At 44.3% G+C, this 23,171-nt stretch overlaps 1 protein-coding gene across 9 annotated transcripts in view; it reads right to left on the reverse strand.

Moving 5' to 3' along the window:
- Positions 1-23,171, reverse strand: part of mapkap1 (MAPK associated protein 1) — a 271,311-nt gene that overhangs the window by 115,248 nt on the left and 132,892 nt on the right. For all 9 annotated transcript variants that reach the window (XR_009442769.1, XM_059638269.1, XM_048558771.2 and 6 more), the window contains one exon: positions 18,530-18,706. Coding sequence is in view for 8 of the 9 variants with exons in the window: in XM_059638269.1 (XP_059494252.1) it covers positions 18,530-18,706 (177 nt within the window). In the remaining variant the exon portion in view is untranslated. The remainder of the gene's footprint in view (positions 1-18,529; positions 18,707-23,171) is intronic.

Genomic DNA, 23,171 nt, shown 5'->3' on the forward strand with positions numbered 1-23,171 from the left:
TCTCTGATTGTGCAACTGATCTAGTACTACTTTGTCACAGGCAAACACATTCTTCCTTTTGTCTTGAACACCTCACCTGAATCTGTCTCCACCACATTGTAGTAAGTGCAGTTCAGATCTTAACCACTCACCAAATAAAAACGATTTTCTTGTTGTGCATCCAATGCTGTTCTTTCCTAATTACATTAAATCTATGCCCTCTCCTCAATCTTTACACCAATAGGAACTGTATTTCCCATCTAATTTGTCCAGATTCTCATGATTTGAAGTATTACCAATTCTCTCTCCAAGGTTTCTTCCAAGGAAAACAGTTGCAACATCACCAACCAATCTGTCTAGCTGAAGTTCCCCATCTCCGGAACAATTCTCATAAATCTAGAGTTCACAAAAAGTCTTCAGTGGCAGTCAGTACTTGCTGCAGATACAGGCTGAATATCAGGTCAAGTAAAGACACAAAGATGGTATGTGACCAAGGCATTCTAAATAACCATTTTTTATACTTCACTGGAGATGCTGAGCTAGGTCTCATTAAAGCAGAGACAGTGAGAGGGGGTTTGAAACCAGCACATCTGTTTCAGCACTCTGATGATGTACCTACTGTCAGTGAGATCCAACAGGCCCTGGCGACAATTAGAATTCAATATCAAGTGTAAATTTCAAGTTCTAGGACAGACTGCCCAAGAAAAGGTCTTCAAAACATATTTCTCATCACCTGTTATGAAATATGATGTATGCCATGTAATAGCTGAGTGTTAAATACCTTTTACATATATTCCTTTAAACTTTACAAGTGCTACCAATATTTCTGGTATTTAGAAGTCTAGCTAGCATGTCTAATGATCAAAGTCAAGACCATAGACCATATGTTTATGGCTGCTACTACAGCAATGGGTTACCAAAATAACACAAGGAATTGGAGAAGTTGACTAATTGATCGCTCAAGCCTGCTTTAGCATTTATTAAGATCAGGCCTGATAATTTACCTTGACTCCACTTTCCACATGATACTTACATCATTCAATTCCCATAGTACCAAAAGGCTCAATGACTGAACACCTACGAATTCCAAGATCCACAATTCCACATGAAAAATATCACAGAAATCACAGAATCAAGCAAGCCATTCTGTCCTTTGAGTCCACACCATCCCTCCAAACAGCATCCCACACACATCTGCCCACCCTCTTCCCTGCAGCCCTGAATTTCCCATGGATAATCCACCTAGACTGCATGGAGAATGTGCAAACTTCACACTGACAGTTGCCCGAGGATGGATTTGAACTCAGGCCCCTGAGCCACTGTGCCACCCCTCACCTGATCAAAGTGTGAGAGATTAGAAATGTTGTTTCTGCAGATAAGGATGAATGGTGGGGTCTTGCAAAAGAAGAACATTATAGTCACAAGATTTTGTAGCAGAAGTTTATCATTAACCAGAGATTAGGTTCTGCAAAGGCGGCAGTTAGCACGACCAGAAATATTGTTTCTGCAGACAAGGACGTGGTAGAGATAAGGGTGTTGTAGGAGAGGCTTATTTCTGCAAACCTGACGATTCGCACGTACAGCATGTCTAGCGCTCTTTAGGATAGCCAAATAAGGACTGCAGTAAACAAGGGAATGGGGCCTTCGGCCGGCAGAAAAGGGAACAATAAACAAGGGTGGTCCGATAGGATGGGGAATGATAGAATAAGAGAAGACCAATGGGAGCAGGGAGGCGTGATTCCGCAACTTGTAAACTGTATAAGAATGGTTAACATGCTTTGTAGTGTGTGCCTGTCTAGCAGACACCCTTTCTTGCAAGATCGTACAGAATAAAATTGTCTTGTTTCCAAGGCTTTGTCTCAGGCTGAATTTGTGAGCAGGGACTGTTTCTCACAATTGGGGGCTCGTCCAGGATCCGACACTCCGACCGCTTGACACTCTTGGGACGACGGGGAAGGCATGCCTCGCCGATTTTGGCGATCTCCAATTCCCTTGTTTGTCGTTTGCGGTTTGAGCGAGTGCGAACCGGACTGGGAGACCCTGGAAACAAGACAGGTAGACGCGGCGGGTCCGGTCGGGTAACTCTTGTGCACAAGACCCGGGTCAGGAAAGGTCTTAAAGATCTGTCCGGGCGACCGGGGGAGCAGCGGTATTTGCTGCAGGTATTGCTGTGGGGACGTACGGGAAGTATGGGGAAGAGTTGTAACGACCAGGTAACTCCATGCACGGACCAAGGTAATAAAACTGACCTTTAAGTATTGCCTTGGTGGTCGGGGACGTACGGAAAGTACGGGGAATTGGCGAAATATAAAAAGTATATAATTGGCCTGATTAATCGGACGAGTAAGGTGCCTGCCTGATTTGAGCACGCAGCCTTAGACCGGTTGTTAAGAGGGGAAATCCCCCACGTGAAGGTCAGGACCCTGAAGTGGGTGTGGAAGAAGGCGCCACCGAATCTCAACAAGATTAATTAAATTAGCAACAATGGAAGGCAAGGGGAGATGCCTGAGTAGCGATCGAACTGCAAATAACGTCAAAGTGGAATATATTCCGCCCAACAGCCCTTTGGGGAGAATGTTGGGCAGTTGAGAATATGGCTCCCGGACGCGGGAGAAAGACAAGACTACGATGATAAATTATTGTTGTTTTGTTTGGTCTAGAGAAAGCATTAAAGTATCTGATTTTTTTTGGCCCAAATATGGATCCAACGAAGATTGGCTGTGCCATATATACACACATCAATCGGAAAGAACCAGTCAGAAAGAGTCAGATTACGCGGCTTGTTCGATAGGAGGTGCGAAAGTAGGACTATATCCTATGAGTGCAGAAGGATCAGGGGAAGGACAGGGAAAGGATGAACAAGAAAAACCGCAATAGGATCCCCTAACATGTTTGCCGCCTCCATATCCCCCCTCCTTCTCACTGACGGCCGTGAGTAGCCTCCACAACCAGCCCACGGCCCCAGAACTAACCCCAAACACCTGAAAAAGAGACAAACTCTGAGGTAAAAGACTCGGAACCTAGTGGGCCCAGAATTACATGATCTACCACATGTAAGGGAGGGGCCGAAACAAAGGAAAAGGAAATTATACCCTTTAAGGAAGGTCCCGATTGGGGAGGGTGAAATTGGGTATGTGAACGCTCCCTTAACCAGTAGTGAAGTTAGGATCTTTAAGAAAGAAATGAAAAGTTTAATAGAGGATCCGGTCGGATTGGCCGAACAGTTAGATCAATTCCTAGGACCCAATTTATACACCTAGGGAGAACTGACATACCATTAGAATCTTGCTATATTTGGGAATAGTTAGTAGTCAGAAGGATTTATTCAGTTAGTTAATTCAGTTAATTTGTTCACTTGTTAGAGTTAGATAAATAAATTCATCCTTGCTGATTTTAAAGAGAATAGCAGGAATTTATTTTATTAATGACTAGAAGTTGCTGAAAGGCAGGTTACACCACTTTTCATACACCTTTTGCAGATTATGGGGCGAGGTGCTTCTCTTTGGGTATTTCAATTTTAGTTTGGGGGGGTGGGAGTGGGGGTCAATCTCTGCTTTATAACTGTCCAAAATTGCCAATTCCTCAATGAGGCTCTGACCCACATTCTGGATTGCCAAATGAGGGGGCAACATTTTCTTGGTATTGATTTTTATATTTCAGTTAGGTTTATTATTATAGGTATTAGAATTCTAATCAATTGGATAGCCATGCTTGGTTTAGTGACACCGGATAGTGCTTATCCTGTGTCATCATGAGGACACTGAAGGTGGTGGCACAGTGGTGTTGCCCCGGGGAGTTGTCATCATCAATGCCAGAAGTACCAAGGTATCCAGTTAAACAGAGAAGAAAACAAACGAGGGAATACCATTTATTGTGTATCTTTGGCTGATAAATAGGTATTATTTCACATTGAACAGCACTTGGAAGGATATCCTGAGGGTGGCGAGGGCATACCATGTCAGGTCGCCTTCAATTCCATCATAAAAAGTGGCTTGATAGTACCATTATTGATCGAGCTAGTTCAGTCCTAAAGTTGACAGCTGCCAGGCGAGGTCTGCGGCAGATGGTTAGGGAACAAACAAGTGGGAAAAAAAAACTTAACTGTGTTGTCCTCACCAATCTACCTGTCTTCACATGCACTTGTCCACAACAGTATGAGTAGAAATGGCCACTCGGCAGTTCTTGTGGAAATAAAGTCCTGTTTTCAAATTTAGAAAACCCCACATATTGTTTAGTACTATAACTATGCTAAATGGATCAGATTTGAACAGATATTGCAACTTCAAACTGGGCTTCCATCAGACAATGTGAACCGTAACCACAAACTGCAATCTCAAAGCCTACTATATCCTCACCATCTCGCCAGAAGATTAACCATGAAGTGCAGGGGGCCATACCAAAATGAGTCCCAGGCACACTTAAGATGAGGTATCAGCCTGATAAAACCATTAACACAAGACTATTTATATGCCAAACAGCGGAAGTAGCTTGTAACAGACAGGATTCAACAATCCACAACTGATGGATCAGGTCTAAGCTCTGCAGTTCAGTCACATCTTTTCATGAGTGGTGGTGGACAAATAAATGACAATCAGGAGGTGGGATTCCACAAATATCTCCATCTTTAAAATTAGAGGCGTATAGTGTAGAAATGTAAAAGAAAAACCGTAAGTATATTCAGTAGATGACCCATCTCAATCTCCTTCTAAGAACCCCTGATGTCAATCTTCAACCAATTGAATTCATTCCACGTTATCAAAAAAATGGCCAAAGACAGTAGATGTCGCAAAGGCTACGATCTTGACAAGAAGGCAGCAACAGTACTAAAAAACTGGCCAAACCCCTAGCCAAACTATTTCAGTAGAGCTGCAACACTGGGATCTTCCAGGCAATTTGGAAAATTGTCCAGGTATACACCGTACACACAAAAAAAGGATAACCTTAACCTGAGTCCTTTCATCCCATCAATCTACTGTTGATCATCAGCAAACTTCTGGAATGGATCATCCACAGTGCCACTGCTTTACTTGTGCCAAAATTACCTCTTCACGGAGATGCTGAGTTTAGTTTCCTCCAAGGCCACTCAGTTCCTAAGCTCTTGTCCAAACATGACAAAACAGCTCAACTCGAGAAGTGAAGTAGCTATGACTGCCCTTCATATTAAGGTATCATTTGACAAAGTATGTCTTCAAGGAACTGTTACAAACTGAAGTCAATGGGAATCAGAGGAAAACAATTTGCTGGCTGGATTCGTACATGCACAAAAGATGATGGCTGTGGTTACCAAACTCCCAGGACATCTCAACATTGGTTCAGCCTACAACACTATTTAAGCTACTTGATCAATGATGTTCACTCCATCATAAGGTTAGAAACAGGGATGTTCATCGACAACTGCACAATGTTCAACACGACCTGCAACTCCTGAGATGCTGAAGAAGCCTGTGTCCATATGCAACAAGACCTGCAGAACACCCAGGATTGAGATGATAAGTGGCAATTAACAATCACATCACATTTGTGCCAGGCAATGACCATCTCCACTAAGTGAGAATCAAAGCACTGACCCTTGACAAACAATGCCATTACTAATAGTATCCTGAGGGTTACTATTCACCAGAAACTGAACTGAACCAACAAAAGATAGCACCTTCGCAATCTGTGACATTCAGCACAGGGACAAGGACAGGGGCAGCAGGTGCCTAGGGACACCATCACTTGCAAACTTCCTCCAAGCCCCAAGCAACATCCTTGACTATACTGCCATTTCTTCACTGGGTCAAAACTGTGGAACTCCTTACTAACAGCACTTTGGTTGTATCCATATCCAAAGGACTGTAGCAGTTCAGGAAAGGAACTCACCATCACCTCTGTTAGGGTAATTAGAATTGGGAAATACATGTTGGCCTACGCAGCTATACCCTTAAACATTCCCAAGAACAAACTTTTTTTTTAAAAATTGCCCTTTTTAAGCTGGTAACATCAGATTTTTGCATATACTTGATGCGTGGAGCAAACCACTCCGAGCACATGCCCATACTTTCCTACGCTTGACATGCTAAACTCATCATGTACTAGCCTCAAATTTTCAACCTGTTTCAACATGCTTCACTTACTGATACCTTACAACTAAGGCAATACAGGCTGCCTTGCAAAGACGTGCAAATGTTTAAAGGTAAAACACGTAAAACTGAGTCTTCACGGCAAGCAACAAAGGTGACAACCCATGCCAGCCATTCACTTATATATTCAATGTGTAAGTCAACACCCGTTTCTGGAGGAATTTTTCAAGGTTGCAGGTGTCAACTTACATGCCAACACTGACGATAAATATGGGATGAAGGGAAAGTTGACAAATGTGGCAAAATAATTTTGAAAACACTTCTTTATAACTTCGCTAAAAAAGGTGATTAATTGAGTATTGTTACATGAATTATGATTTTTTTTGATGTGTCAGTAGTTGTTCAAGTTTTATTCCATCATATTGTTATTACGTAGCTTGTGGCACTCAATTCAAGGTATAATTAATGTTTTAAAAAGGGGGTTTCAAACATCGTGTCGCTACAAAATTGAAAATCCTGTCAATTTCCTTAATTACCAGTTTTGGGAGGAGTTATTGCATTGTCTGTGTCAGAATCCAGAATGACAAATCACGAGGTCAAGGCTTCCACACAAATCTATATATGCCCAACATTTTTAAATTGGGACCAGTTTCAGAGGACTAATAACAGTTAAATGTCAACAACCTTCTCTGTCTGTTACACACCCATTACAAATCAACTCACAGCTCAAAAGATCCCCATAGCGATCTGTACTTTGGATGAAATGCTATAGAAATAAAACAGAATACAAACAAAATACCAACTTTTTTCACTTAGTCAGAAACTGTAGCTTAATGCAAGGTCCTCAGTCATGAGGGAATAAATCTAATTTGAACTACTAAAATGAACTAGATTCAAAATATCAGAGATAATGGGAACTGCAGATGCTGGAGAATCCAAGATAACAAAGTGTGGAGCTGGATGAACACAGCAGGCCAAGCAGCATCTCAGGAGTACAAAAGCTGACGTTGCGGGCCTCGACCCTTCATCAGAGGTCTAGGCCCGAAACGTCAGCTTTTGTGCTCCTGAGGGGCTGCTTGGCTTACTGTGTTCATCCAGCTCCACAAATTGTTATCTTAGATTCAAAATATGTTTACAGGTTTTATGGGAGGGGATCAAGGCTCCCTTATTTTTAAACTATGCTTTGGTCAGTTCCAACAACTTTTCTTATTTTAATTTTCCTTTTTTTAAGAAGAAAGCTTTCACACTTGATTGACCTTTGTTAACCAGATCAAAAACGAAGCAGAGCCAATTACAAGTTTTTCTTCAATAAGAGAGGCTGGTTTTGGTGATTAAAAAATGTAAAACCTGGGGGCGCAACTGTTGCAAAAACCAAGTGCCAGAGTGCTCTTTTTATTTCAGACTTCCTGCATCTGCAGTTCTTGGTTTTATTTCACTATTTTACTAGTGATGAAGTTTGCAGATCTTGGGTTTTCAGCGAATGTTGATTTTTCTCCATTTATTTTATATGTGCCATGGTTTCTGCAATCGACTCGGAGGCAGAGAAGCGAGCAAGTTCAGTCCAAATTGCTTTCCCTCTTTTTGCGCTAAGGCTACTGTGATATATTTACTGTTCCTTGGCGGATTCTGCTGTGTGTCATTGTTCCATTTCAAGCTGTATTGCTGTAGGCAACCTTTCATCTCTAATCATGCTGTTTTCATGCAAGTCTGAGCAAAATAAGAAATGCAAATTTCTTGACACCTCAGTCTCAAAGCCATTTGATTAAAAATGGTAATTCAAAGGTAGCAGATATTGTATATTCCATTCAAGTTGCCTGGACTTGTCTGGTGATCAGAACAGCTATTTCAGGTCAGCAGTGTCTTTTTAAAAGCCATCTTCAGTCCATCAAAGTCTCAAATGTTAAAGTCAAATGGTGGAAGTTGAATATTGATAGCCAATTTTCAATACAACTGTTCTGCTATACACTATAAGCATTTTGAAATTCTGTTGTCTTCTTACTCTACATATGGCCAACTATTCATACAGTCAGAGTCACAGAGCACGGAAACTTCAGCCTAACCAGCCTGTGCCAACCATAATCCAAAACTAAATTAGTCCCACTTACCTGTACTTGGCCCATATCCCTCCAAACATTTCTTATTCATGTACTTACTCAAATGTCTTCTATAAACTTTGTCTGGAAGTTAATTCCACACGAACCACTCAAAAAAAAATGCTGTCCCTCATGTTTTCTTAAAATCTTTTTCCTCTCACCTGGTAGTTTTTCAAGTTCAGTTTTAAATTCAAAAGAAATTTTAAACTATTGCCTTGCTGCCTGCAGCTATCGTGTCCCCTACTTTGTGTCTGACATGCGATTTTTAATAATGCAAAGGAAAAAGGAAAATTTCAAAAGATCATCTTGTAATAACTGGATGACAACTGCCCACTTCCCACTTAACAAGCCCTAACCCAATTGAGAATACTTTAAGTATTACTTTACACATATTAATATTGGGAGACATTTATGCTTAGCTGTGAATTACTTTCAGCCAAGAGTCTTCATTTGGATTTTTCAACTTCCTATTCCTTCTATTCTTCATTCCTGCCCTAATTCCAAGTGGGTTTTTCAAGTCAAGCGTCCTCAAACACACTCAAGATGAAAATGTAATCAATGAGCTGCAAACTTTCCAACAGAATCTGAATACGCCCTCACAGATTAAACCAACAGGAGAAACATCACATTCACAACCAGCTTGGTGAGCCTAAGCAAAAATATCCTCTCATTTTTGCCAAATGTTGGGCTAGTTTACCATGGTCAAAGCCTTCCCACCAAGCAGCCGGCTGAGAACTGTCAAACCAATCATACGTTACACTCTGTCACGGAATGTATGCTGCACCACTGCCATCATTTACATCAAGATCTGGAGCTGATCCCAGACTGCTCATTGGAGACAGGTTTACAAGCCAAACCATCATCAGAATTCTCCTTGCCAGAGTTACACAGGCATTTGGAAACATTTATTTTTAAACTTCACTTTACATTAGTGTCATATTTTTAAATATGTATTTATTGCATATGTTGCTATGTCATAAACCTTTCCACAGTGACAGAAAAGAATCTTCAAACAGACAATGGAAACAAAATGTGTGGAAGCCATAAATTATTTTTAAACACATATTACTAACACCTGTATACAAACTGCAAATTTAAATGCTCATGCAAGTGCAAGTCATTCAAATAGTGAAGTTTCAGCTTTCTATTTTGCCAGTTAAATGTAATAGACATACTATCATAAAAAACACAAGAATCCTGTAAACTAAATATTCAGACAGCCCGTAAAGATTTACAGTACATTTTGAGAGTCACACAGCTGCAAAGATACAAGTTTTCATACTAATAATTGGGCATTTCTACATAGCCTCCTCTGGAACAATTCACAATCACAATTACAAAACCTGTGGATTCAGTGTCATAATTCTGGAATACAGCTAATAGACTAGAGAAAATGTGGCTATCAGAACAAGTGTGCTGCACACACTACTCTGGCATGCAAAATAAAATATATGCACCATCACGTCTAACTCAACCTCCAAGTAGTGAGTCAGAAAACTTGTAATGTCTTCTGCTTCAAGTTACACAGGTAATCTCTGGAAGTAGTAACACTGTTGCAATAAGGCAGATTTGTTTTTATTCAGTTGCTGCGTGTTACTTTAAAACTTTTTTCATGACGCGTATCTGGTATCTGCAGGTGAATATAAGGCTCTAATACTAAAACAGGGTTCAGATAACTAACACTTGACAAAAGCATTGTTCTGAGATTATGAGGTTATCTGAACCTCCTGATCAGATTACTTATGGGTTATCATCATCATTATATGGATTGTAACATCCCTAATTATAAATACTTCCTGCCAAGTCACTAGCAACATTTGATGACAGGAATATTTTCAGCATCAAGGCTCTTGCACCGAATATTTGTCATGATCGTATTATTCAAGGCTACTTGCATTAATACTAATAATACATGCACAGATGATCACAGGTTGAGTTGCATCGATTACAGATGATTTCAGAAGTTATTTCGGATTGATTGAAGGCCCATGCAATTACTCACGAAGCAGAAATAACATTTGAGTTATCCTGCCGTGCAAACCTATGTTTCTAAAAGCAGAATATCTCGGAACACAATTAATGTGTTGGAATCCTAACATGCTGCTAACAAAACTGAAAAAAGGAGGTGGATTAAAGTCTGAAAGCTCATGATTTTAGCCATATAACTATGAACATAGCTGCAAACATTAACAGCTGCAGATTGACAACTCAAGACTGGTAAAAACAACGGGTTTGAGATTCAAACCCAAATTCAAATTCAGAGTGGGACGAATATTTACAGACATTTGTCTTTAAATAATAATCAAATCTCAGACACACAATTACTTTGAAACACAGTAACTTATGTGTACACGTGCTGGATTTTCTTGGCACAGACACATTCTACATAGAGCAACAAAATGAATCATTTATTTTTGGTCATGGTTGAGCAAAGAATGTTAATGAAGGCACCAAAACAACCTACTGCTTTCTTTGAATAGTGTCCTTACATATTTTAATACTACCAAAAGCATTGAAACAATCAAGTATGCCTTGGCTGAAACAGTCAACGTGCATTCCCACAATCATGCACAGTAGCACCAGCCTAGGTTATGGGTTCAAACAACCAGGCAGATTTCACCTTCAGAACGTAATCCTATTTCAATAAGTTAATTGAAGATAGAAGGGATCTCCATCAGTGGATAGATGCAACTGACCTCAGAAGAGGTAATCATTGCTGGTAACTCTTCTCAGTAAATATCATCCTTTTTGATGCTTAAATGAAACATTTAAATAATGATTTATCTTCACAGGTTTAGATTATTTGTTTTAAGTTGTGGGCAATATAAAGACTCATGTAGTCAAGACTTGCGTTGTTTTGGATGTTGATGTGGCCTCTTGTCTAGGAAACAGTATCATGTGTGCCTTCTGTCAATATTAATCCTGTGCGCCCTGAATTTTTCTTTTGATTCCTGACAACAGTTTACAAATTCATTAGATATATGTATTTCCCGGTCTTTCAACAACAGTGTGGACAAACCAGTAACTCCAACACCAAAAAATGCAATCCCAGTTAAAATTTTTCAGGAGCCCAGACTAAAACAGACAAAAAAAAATGCTTATCTTCTAAGGACATTACTGACAAACTGTATGATGCAGGAATAAAAATTACCTTCTGTATTTTTTCATTAGACTTTTCTTTTGTAACTGAATGCATAAATCCATTGTGGCACAATGTTACATGTATCATCTTGCTACACCTGCAGACATTTCATAAAGGCTGCCATGTCTCTGCAGTCAGAAATGATAAGTGAACCACCCATGAATGTTAATGATAGTGATCATTCTGAGGTAACTGCGCTCTCCATCTTCTTCTACAGCTTCAGCAGCAGATTCAGGGTGGCAGAGTTTATTGGAGTAAAATGAAAATAACATTCAAGGAAATTGCCACAAAATACAACAGCAAAGTTATGATTATGAAAACAAACATGAAAAGGTTCGAGGCTATCATTAAACAAAATAGAAAGCCTGCTCCCATCTGTTCAAATTAACTGAATACTGTTAAGTGATAATCAATCAAATAATAAACTTCAAATGTGTCCTTCACCTGTTTTCTTAAAGTTACTACAAAACTGGATGCATTTGAAGTTAATCTCATTTTTGATTTACTGTACATGTACTGAGGCTTCTTTAGCAGCTTGGAACACCATATTTGAATGATACCTACTACTCTGAAACACTTACTGTTTGGAAATGAAGTCAGAATTGAAGCATAAGTGTGACAAGGTAAAATCCGACAATCAAAATAATGAGGTTTTGAAACTTATACCCAAGTATTCACTGACCTTTCATTTATCTCACTTTAAGGAACTTTACTAGCATATGTGCACATAATCTTATGACTTATGTACAACTGGCTGTGAAATACTTCAGAACATTGAAAATATGATATAAATGTTTTTAAGAGCTCTTGTGGTGCTCCAGAGGTGGATCATTAAATATCTGAACTGGCTGATCTAAAATATTTTTAAATGCTTTTATTTTAATTAATCTGCCATCTCGTGTAAATATAATTTGAGTGCAGAGGTAAAGAGCATAGTTGTAAATATGGATAGGGGAGGGGGAGGGGGAGATGAAAAAAGGTGAGAGGGCAGTGAGCTAAGAAAAGAGACTATGATGAGTTGGAGATTAAAGCCATGAAGAGTGAGCAGAGGCTGAGACAGAGGATAGCCAACAAGAATGAAGGGCTGGGAGGGTAAGCAGAGAAAATAAATGATGAGGATGAATTTAAGGTTAAATATGGGACAGAAAGAAATAAGGAGAGGGAATGAAAGAGTGATTTAAGGCAAGGAGACCATCACTGCACCACAACAGACCTGTCCCCACTCATAATACTTAATTTTCAGTTTGAGAATTTTTAATCAATTTGTTCACATATAAATTAGCAGGCCATCACCCTAACCTCTCAGCTATCTCATCACAGAACTTTCCTGCTCCTCTGATGCTGTCTGGTCTACTGTGTTCCTCCAGCGCCGCACTGTTTTATCTCTGACTCCAGAACCTGCAGCTCTTGCTTGCTCTAAAGCAATTTGTTCTAATGTATTGTGAGCACCTCTGAGATAGAAGAGATTAAAACCCAGACCTCTTGGCCCAAAAGGTAGGGACATCTATGCCACAAAAGTCCTAATCATTTGTTGAAAAGGTTCTTACACTTCTAATGACAGAAAGAATCTTCCCATTGGCTCAGGCTAATTCACTTATCACACGCCTTTACCTCATTGGCCCTGGCCCAGAGACTTAAGTAGCATTACCTCATTACTTACTGTCTGAATATGGCTTTTACATGACCTCATCTTTCTTACTTTTTGTAGAGCTTAGTTAATTCAAACCAATTTAAATCAGCTTTAATTTTACTTTAAAAATTCCTGGGCTTATTTTTGTAATAAACTATTTACTGAAGCAAACATGAACTATACATACTGGTTCTGTTCAAGGCTAATAATACTTTCAATCTTCTTTACATGTGTACCAAAGGGCAAATATTTCACTTTTGTTCAAAAGTATAATTCTGCACTCTATTTCTACTTAAAAAGCGCTCAGATTAAGTTAACACAAATATGAACTAATTATAGAAATTGCCTATTCTAAGGTATTTTAAAGCTAACACTACAAATATATCAAATAATCAATGCCAGTTCCAGTTAGTATTGCAATTATAACGGAAAATGTGCTTTTAATAAGCTATTTAGAAAGCAAGATGAATGTTAAAACTAGAACATATTTTGCCAGGAAAATCTACACTTTATTCAATCGATTTCCCTCTGCAAAATGACTAGTTTTAAACTGAGCATTCAAACATTAATGATGGTATGTAGGAGCCAAAGTAACTGTCCTCAGACTGTTCCTTAAATACACTGCTGCATTACTTTGCCAAAGTCCACAGAAGTTGCCAAATTTGGTCATGCCTGCTTAGCTTACTCAACTGATTGTGCCAGAAAAGAAAATAAGACACAGATGTATTTGAATTCTTTGTGATGCCAGTAAAGGACAGTTAATGGCTTTATCTCAACCCTCCCCTCCAGCTGGGCACAGGTGGAGGATAATGAGGGTTCTCTCCCTATTCAAACTCAATTATTTACCAGTCATGATAACCAACATCTTGCACAGCCAACCACATTAAGCTAGGCATCAAAAACACAACAAGAACTACCTCTGCTGACAATTACTGAGCTTTGTTTATAAACTGAACTACATAATAGTTTTAATTGGTACAAATTCGACCAACATTTTCCCCAATAGCTTCTTACTGAAATAATATCCAAGAAACAAGCTGGCTTAAATGCTAATGTCATTCATTTTAGTACTCTTTTCCCACTTGTATTCACAAGGTAGCCAAATTCTGCAATTCTATAACTATTCCACACATCTTCAATGTGAACTAAAATTACCCATATAACTCTTGACAGTTTAGAAATGACAGAATATAGATAATGTTGTGGAAACAACTATAATTGAGCTACATTTATTTGAAGTCAATTGCTAAGGAAGCCCTTAGAAGCAAAGGGGAATGACGCAAAAAAGCACAAGCCACCAAGAACAAATGAACATAAAAACGGAAACTGCATCCTTCAGCTTAACACAAACTAACTTTTGCTTGACAAAGATCAAACTCCTTTTGCTTCATGTTTAAATTTGTAAATTTTTGAAATATTAATCTTTTGTAATTGTAAATGAATTATCATTTAAATTTTATTTCGTTCTGTACATGGATAATCACACAACCCAACATCAGTTGAAAGCCGTACCTCCAAGGCCCTCATGATTTAAATAAATGTTCTGCTCCAGAATTGCTGTTTTGAAACTCATAACAGCCAAATAGCATAACTTTGTTAACACACTACTGAGCACTTTGTCTAGTAAATTGAGCAGAGTTGATTTTAAAGATTTTATAATGTTTTGTGATCACAGTTAAGGTCTAGAAGGATGCAATGGAAAATTAATATTGCAACATTCCAAGAACGGGATAATTAATGATGCAAGATGAGTAAGTTGTGTACTGGATCTGCCACTTCAAAATAAAACCACCAACTAGAACTCATGTGCTCTGACAATTAAGGTAGGTAATTGCCCAAATTGGGGTCAGCAACGTTCCTCTCTCAATTCCCTAAAGGAGGAAAAACCTCCAACAGGGTATACACAAATAGCTTCACTGGATATTTTGTCAAAAGCCAAAGATCCACCAATTTCTGGAGTGTATATTAAGCAACAACTCTATCTTGCGCCTGATCACAATGCTTTCCCAAAAATCAGACTTTCGTTAATATCACTTACATAAAAAAAATCTCAACACATCGATGCAGGTACAGTTACAACATTTAAAAGAAAAGAGTTGGACATGAACAGCCAAGGTGAAGGGGGATGAGGCACAAATGCCGTCAAGTGGGACTAGTTGGGAAACTTGGTCGGCATGGACGAGTTGGACCAAAGGGTCTGTTTCCATGCTGTATGACTGTATGACATCCTAGAGTTTGAGATCTACAGCACAGAAAAAGGCCCTTTGACCAAATGCATCCACACCAGTCAAGAACAACCACCTAACCATTCTGAGATAATGGGAACTGCAGATGCTGGAGAATCCAAGATAATAAAATGTGAGGCTGGATGAACACAGCAGGCCAAGCAGCATCTCAGGAGCACAAAAGCTGACGTTTCGGGCCGAGACCCTTCATCTGATGAAGGGTCGAGGCCCGAAACGTCAGCTTTTGTGCTCCCGAGATGCTGCTTGGCCTGCTGTGTTCATCCAGCCTCACATTTTATTACCTAACTATTCTGATCCCATTTTCCAGCACTTGGCCCACAGCCTTTTATACATTGGCATCATGACAGCTCATCTAAGTACTTACATCTTCTCTAAGTGTTTGGTTCTACCACCCTTGCATACAACTAGTTCCAAATTCCCACCATCATATAGAGGAAAATGCTTCTCCTCCCATCTCTTCTAAGCCTTCTACCCTTACCCTAAATCTATGCCACCTAGCCACTGACCACTCCATCATGGGAGAAAGTTTCTTCTTGTCTACCCCATCTATGCCCCTCAATTTTTTACATTTTATGACAGTTCCTCTCAACCTCATTTGCTCTCAGCGAAACAACCTCAATCCATCCAATCTCCCTTCATAAGTGAAACTCTACAGCCCAGGTAACATCCTCATAAATCACCTCTTCACCATCTCCAGTGCTATCACATCCCTCCTATAAATGTGGATTCTAGACCTGCACATCATAGTATAGCTACGGCCTAGCCAACATTTTATGTGCTCCAGTATTACCTCCCTGTTCTAAGCCTCAGCTAACAAAGCAAGAATCCCATGTGTCTTCTATACCACTTTATCCAACTGTTCTGATATCTTTAAGGACTGGTTTACATGCACACTAAGGTCCCTCTGACCCTCTGTGCTTCCCAGGGACCCATCACTCACCATGTATTCCCTTGTCTCATTTGTCCTGCCCAAGTGCATCACCTTACATTTGTCTGCATTGATCCGGATGTCTACCTTCAAAAATCAGCCCTTAATTTTAGTTCAATTGGCAACCACTTTCCTCTTGCCTCTCTTCCTCAGTTTGCATTAAACTGCAGATGACGTCAATTTTCTGTTAGCTCTCCTGGCACTACAATGCTGAAATTCATCAAGAGCCACACCTGATGAATTTAATTCTCAGAACTTTCTTTTACAGAAAACCAGAGTGAAATAAAAATGAATTGAATAAATTTAATACGTATGCAGCTTCTGAATCTTATTATTGTCATACATAACCTTAAAAGTCAAATCAGATTTATGCAATATATGTAAATACATAATGTACAACTTAAGAACATGCAGATATTAACTGAAAATTAGTAAGGGAGCACATGAACCCCATTCAAACACATGGCAGTCAAGCTTAGAAAGTGAACAACGAACCTCACATCCTTTTAAGTTCTGAGATCTATACGAACAAAATTATGGCAGTAGAACCCAAACACCATTTTTAGATATTTCATTTAAAGAACAGTAATTAAACTGTGCCAGTGAGAGATTATTACTTTTCCTATTTTTCATAGAAGCGTTATTTAGTTCATGATAGGCTAAGCAATGTTCTTCTCAAATTTTGATCCTGACACTTCAAGATTGAAAGCATTCTTTTAAGATTTGCAGACACATTGTTTGCTGCAATTTGAGCCTCTATTTTCAAATACAAAATAAGACGTCTTTTTTCTCATTTCAAAAAGTATAATATAGATGCAATGGCGCTTTGTCCTTCAAATTTCTATACATGTTACAATCTGAAAAAAACGTTCCTTTCCCAGACAGAATCTCCTGCCAAAGAGGAAACCATGTCAGTTTTACTCCTACTAAATCTATGTTAAGCTCATATGTAACATTTCTGAACTAGAACAACAACCCACACTTAAAATAACAAACTATTGTAATGCTCCAAAAATGTAAAGGGCAAGATCTGCAGCTGGCAAGCAGCCAGATCAAATACCAGAACACAGTAAAAGGCAATAACAAAGCACTTTGGCTCATAAAAAGACATTACAGCTACAGTATCTGATTTCTCAAAAGCAAGCAAAGACCAACAATAGTGTAAAGCAAAAAGGTAAGGCAGCAAAACATGTTTAGTTAATCCCAAGGGTATTAAGTAAATAAATTGTTGAGCAAATCTACTCACCCTAAAGCACCTTCCTACTTATTCACAATTTAGTGGCAAACAAACTTACAAGTATCTTCAACGTTATTAATGTTATAATAGGATATAATCAGTCTTCTTGGTTGTATCAGTTTCAACTTTGTCAAAGTTTCAAAAAATAATTTTCCAAATCCATATTTTTAAGCTAACTCCACTAACTACCAGATGTATTGCAATTTCTTGCTCCATTTTCAAAGGATTCTACTTGCTTGACAACGTTATCACTTCATCCTCAAAGGTGAAAGATAAAGCTACCTTTATTGATTACAGTCAATTGTACAAACAAGTGAACATTTATATTGGGTTTAATTATTTCAGATTTGTCTTGTTTAGAATATGCCATAGGTAAGAGCAAGAGAACAGCGGCATTAAAAATACTAAACTAATACCATCTAGAAAATGTTTCTTTTCCAATTCTAAATAAAATTCATGACAGGAAATGGTTAATTGAATAGGAGTGTTATTTGGTGAGTGCTTTAGTTGTCTTTCTTGGCTGATTTATTTAACTTGCCAACAGCACTGCAGATTTTATTTCACATTTAATATCAACAGTGTAGTTCTATTCAATGCATTCCAAAGACCTGTGTATAATTAAAACTGGCATGAATACATGGGTGATGGTTTTATATAATTACCAATAAGATTACATTTAAAGTCAAATGCAACAAATGTTTTTTAGTTTTGTGATCGTAATTGAGAGTTAAATCAGAGGGTGGCTATAACGTCTTTAAGAAAAGAAAATTACAAAATAGTGCAGTTGTTTGCTTACCAGTAAATATCAACTACAGAGACCCTCATGAGAATCTTCTAGTACTTCGGGAAACAAGAATGTTAAAATAAATACTGCAAAGGAAAGCTATATAAATATGATTCCTATCAAAATAACACACAAATCAGCCCTGCATGGAATGTCACCCCCAGATTATATGGTTTTTAAGAATGAGGTATTTTGTGTTTTTGATTTGGTTTATTTTGATCAAGTTGAGAAATTGCACAGCTGAGAATAAGGGTATGTAATGAATTAGTTCCATTTTAAGAAATAAAATTTCCCACACAGAACTGATTAAACTTATCAAACTTATTAATATAGACTTGTATTTTTCAACATTCTCTTAAGAAAACACAGTATGACAAAATGAAGGGTGGGTTCAAAGTGAAAAGGTTAATTTTTTTTTAAAAACTTACATCCGAACAAAGAGAGACTGTTTCGTTGCCAGCCCAGGCGGTGAGTACTTCTCAACTAGTGCCAATGTGCTGAAGCCGAACTTGTGAATAGGCTCATTGGAATCTAGTGGTGGAAAATCACCATCGACTTCCCCATCATCCTCCGCGATATGAAGGCAGTAGACGTCCACGTTTTCACTGCAGTAAAGAAATAGCAAGCACTTAAGAAAAAAAATCAAATCGGCAAATGGTCAAGTTACTGCAGTGGTTTAAGTCTAGCTGCAGTAACCTCCCGCTGACAAAGGAAAGCCTGATTGGGCAACAGAGTGCTCTGTGCAGTAGAACAAATGCCAGACATGGTTTGTTTCAAAATAATAACACAGACTAACTGGTTTTAAAATGAAATGCTTAAAATAAATAAATATTGCATTCAATAGCTTGCATTTTAACACATTAACCACACATTAAATGTTTGTGAGCAGATCACAGACTTTGGCAGAAAATAAATGCAAATGCACTTTGCAACTGGCATTATTCCCATTCTTCTCTTAGCAAAGTGCATCATGGCTCTCAGATTTGTATTGCCAGAATGCAAAAATAAGTAAACATAATGTTTGGCAGAGCAAAAGTATTTTTAATGAATAGCCTATTGAACATGAAGAAAATGCTTCTAAACTATATTTATTTAGCAGTTCAACAGTATCTTATTTTCGCGACTAATACTTTCTCTCAGACTACAAAAACTCATGAGTTTTTCTGAAACATGCCGACAGATAAACCACATTTCAGCCTGCAGACAGACTTAGAATGCTCTGGCTGGTGGTAGAAACAAGCAAGAGCTGTTGGATGAACGAGGAATTTGCACTTGAGAGAGACAGAGAGAGAGAGACACAGAGAGAGAGGGTGGGAGGGGGAGAGCGCGCGCGCGCGCGAGAGAGAGGGGGAGAGGGCGCGCGCGCGAGAGAGAGGGGTAGAGCGAGCGCGCGCGAGAGAGAGGGGGAGAGCGAGCGCGCGCGAGAGAGAGGGGGAGAGCGCGCGCGCGCGCGAGAGAGAGGGGGAGAGCGCGCGCGCGCGCGCGAGAGAGAGGGGGAGAGCGCGCGCGCGCGCGAGAGAGAGGGGGAGAGGGAGCGCGCGCGAGAGAGAGGGACAGCGCGCGCGCGCGCGAGAGAGAGGGGGAGAGGGCGAGCGCGCGAGAGAGAGGGGGAGAGGGCGCGCGCGCGAGAGAGAGGGGGAGAGGGCGCGCGCGCGAGAGAGAGGGGGAGAGGGCGCGCGCGCGAGAGAGAGGGGGGAGAGCGCGCGCGCGCGAGAGAGAGGGGGGAGAGCGCGCGCGCGCGAGAGAGAGGGGGGGAGAGCGCGCGCGCGCGAGAGAGAGGGGGAGAGCGCGCGTGCGCGAGACAGAGGGGGGAGAGCGCGCGCGCGCGCGAGAGAGAGAGGGAGAGCGAGCGCACGCGCGAGAGAGAGGGGGAGAGCGCGCGCGCGCGCGAGAGAGAGGGGGAGAGGGAGCGCGCGCGAGAGAGAGGGACAGCGCGCGCGCGCGCGAGAGAGAGGGGGAGAGGGCGCGCGCGCGAGAGAGAGGGGGAGAGGGCGCGCGCGCGAGAGAGAGGGGGAGAGGGCGCGCGCGCGAGAGAGGGGGAGAGCGCGCGAGAGAGGGGGAGAGGGGGAGAGCTGTGCGCGCTGTGAGAGGGGGGAGAACGCGCGCGCGAGAGAGAGGGGGAGAACGCTGCGCGCGAGAGAGAGGGGGAGAACGTGCGCGGCGAGAGAGAGGGGGGAGAGCGCGCGAGAGGGGGAGAGCGCGCGAGAGAGAGGGGGAGAGCGCGCGAGAGAGAGGGGGAGAGCGCGCGCTCGCGAGAGAGAGAGGGGGAGAGCGCGCGCTCACGAGAGAGAGAGGGGGAGAGCGCGCGCGCGCGAGAGAGAGGGGAGAGCTGTGCGCGCGAGAGAGAGAGGGAGAGCGTGCGCGCCGAGAGAGAGAGGGAGAGAGCGCGCGAGTGAGAGAGAGGGGGAGAGCGCGCGCTCGTGAGAGAGAGAGGGGGAGAGCGCGCGCGCGAGAGAGAGAGGGGGAGAGCGCGCGCTCGCGAGAGAGAGAGGGGGGGAGAGCGGCGCCGCTCGCGAGAGAGAGAGGGGGAGAGCGCGCGCACGCGAGAGAGAGGGAGAGCGTGCGCGCGAGGAGAGACAGGGAGAGCGCGCGAGAGAGAGAGAGGGGGAGAGCGCGCGAGAGAGAGAGAGGGGAGAGCGCGCGAGAGAGAGAGAGGGGGAGAGCGCGCGAGAGAGAGAGAGGGGGAGAGCGCGCGCGCGAGAGAGAGAGGGGGAGAGCTCGCGAGAGAGAGGGGGAAGAGCGCGTGAGAGAGAGGGGGAGAGCGCGCGAGAGAGAGGGGGAGAGCGCGCGCGCGCATGAGAGAGAGGGGGGAGAGCGCGCTGCGGCATGAGAGAGAGGGGGGAGAGCGCGCGCGCGCGAGAGAGAGGGGGGGAGAGCGCGCGCGTGAGAGAGGGGGAGAGCGCGCGAGAGAGAGAGAGAGGGGGAGAGCGGTGCGCGCGAGAGAGAGAGGGAGAGCGTGTGCGCGCGAGAGAGAGAGGGGGAGAGCGCGCGAGTGAGAGAGAGGGGGAGAGCGCGCGCGAGAGAGAGGGGGGGAGAGCGCGCGCGTGAGAGAGGGGGAGAGCGCGCGAGAGAGAGAGAGAGGGGGAGAGCGTGCGCGCGAGAGAGAGGGGGGAGAACGTGCGCGCCGAGAGAGAGGGGAGAGCGGCGCGCGCGCGAGAGAGAGGGGGAGAGCGCGCGCGCGCGAGAGAGGGACAGCGTGCGCCGCGCGCGAGAGAGAGGGGGAGAGGGCGCGCGCGCGAGAGAGAGGGGGAGAGGGGCGCGCGCGCGAGAGAGAGGGGGAGAGGGCGCGCGCGCGAGAGAGAGGGGGAGAGGGCGCGCGCGCGAGAGAGAGGGGGAGAGCGAGCGCGGCCGCGAGAGAGAGGGGGAGAGCGAGGCGGCGCGCGAGAGAGAGGGGGAGAGCGCCTCGCGAGAGAGAGAGGGGGAGAGCGCGCGCACATTGCGAGAGAGAGGGAGAGCGTGCGGCGCGAGAGAGAGAGGGAGAGCGCGCGAGAGAGAGAGAGGGGGGAGAGCGCGCGAGAGAGAGAGAGGGGGAGAGCGCGCGAGAGAGAGAGAGGGGGAGAGCGCGCGCGCGAGAGAGAGGGGGAGAGCTCGCGAGAGAGAGGGGGAGAGCGCGTGAGAGAGAGGGGGAGAGCGCGCGAGAGAGAGGGGGAGAGCGCGCGCGCGCGTGAGAGAGGAGGGGGGAGAGCGCGCGCAGCGCGAGGAGAGAGGGGGGAGAGCGCGCGCGTTGAGAGAGGGGGAGAGCGCGCGAGAGATGAGAGAGAGGGGGAGAGCGTGCGCGCGAGAGGAGAGAGGGAGAGCGTGCGCGCGAGAGAGAGAGGGGAGAGCGCGCGAGTGAGAGAGAGGGGGAGAGCGCGAGCGCTGCGCGGAGAGGCGAGAGAGAGGGGGGGAGAGCGCGCGCGTGAGAGAGGGGGAGAGCGCGCGAGAGAGAGAGAGAGGGGGAGAGCGTCGCGCGCGAGAGAGAGGGGGAGAACGTGCGCGCGAGAGAGAGGGGGAGAGCGCGCGAGAGGGGGAGAGCGCGCGAGAGAGAGGGGGAGAGCGCGCGAGAGAGAAGGGGAGAGCGCGCGCTCGCGAGAGAGAGGGGGAGAGCGCGCGCTCGCGAGAGAGAGAGAGAGGGGAGAGCGCGCGCGCTCGCGAGAGAGAGAGAGAGGGGAGAGCGCGCGCTCGCGAGAGAGGGGAGAGCGCGCGCACGCGAGAGAGAGGGAGAGCGTGCGCGCGAGAGAGAGAGGGAGAGCGTGCGCGCGAGAGAGAGAGGGAGAGCGTGCGCGCGAGAGAGAGAGGGAGAGCGTGCGCGCGAGAGAGAGAGGGGGAGAGCGCGCGAGTGAGAGAGAGGGGAGAGAGGGGAGAGAGCGCGAGAGAGAGAGAGAGGGGAGAGCGCGAGAGAGAGGGGGAGAGAGCGCGGCGCGCGAGAGAGAGGGGAGAGCGCGCGCGCGCGAGAGAGAGGGGGAGAGCGCGGCGCGCAGCGAGAGAGGGACAGCGTGCGCGCGCGCGAGAGAGAGGGTGAGAGGGCGCGCGCGCGAGAGAGAGGGGGAGAGAGGGGAGAGAGCGCAGAGAGAGAGAGAGGGGGAGAGAGCGCGAGAGAGAGGGGGAGAGCGCGCGCGCGCGAGAGAGAGGGGGAGAGCGCGCGCGCGCGAGAGAGAGGGGGAGAGCGCGCGCGCGCGAGAGAGGACAGCGTGCGCAGCGCGCGAGAGAGGGGGAGAGGGCGCGCGCGCGAGAGAGAGGGGGAGAGCGACGCGCGCGAGAGAGAGGGGAGAGCGAGCGCGCGCGAGAGAGAGGGGGAGAGCGATGCGCGCGCGAGAGAGAGGGGGAGAGCGCGCGCGCGAGAGAGAGAGGGGGAGAGCGCCGCGCGCGAGAGAGAGAGGGGGAGAGCGCGCGCGCGAGAGAGAGGGGGAGAACGCGCGCGCGCGAGAGAGAGAGGGGGAGAGCGCTCGCGAGAGAGAGGGGGGAGAGCGCGCGCCGCGAGAGAGAGAGGGGGAGAGCGCGCGCTCGCGAGAGAGAGAGGGGGAGAGCGCGCGCTCGCGAGAGAGAGAGGGGGAGAGCGCGCGCTCGCGAGAGAGGAGAGGGGGAGAGCGC

The sequence above is a fragment of the Stegostoma tigrinum genome, chromosome 29 (genome assembly GCF_030684315.1).
Source record: "Stegostoma tigrinum isolate sSteTig4 chromosome 29, sSteTig4.hap1, whole genome shotgun sequence".
NCBI lineage: Eukaryota > Metazoa > Chordata > Chondrichthyes > Orectolobiformes > Stegostomatidae > Stegostoma > Stegostoma tigrinum.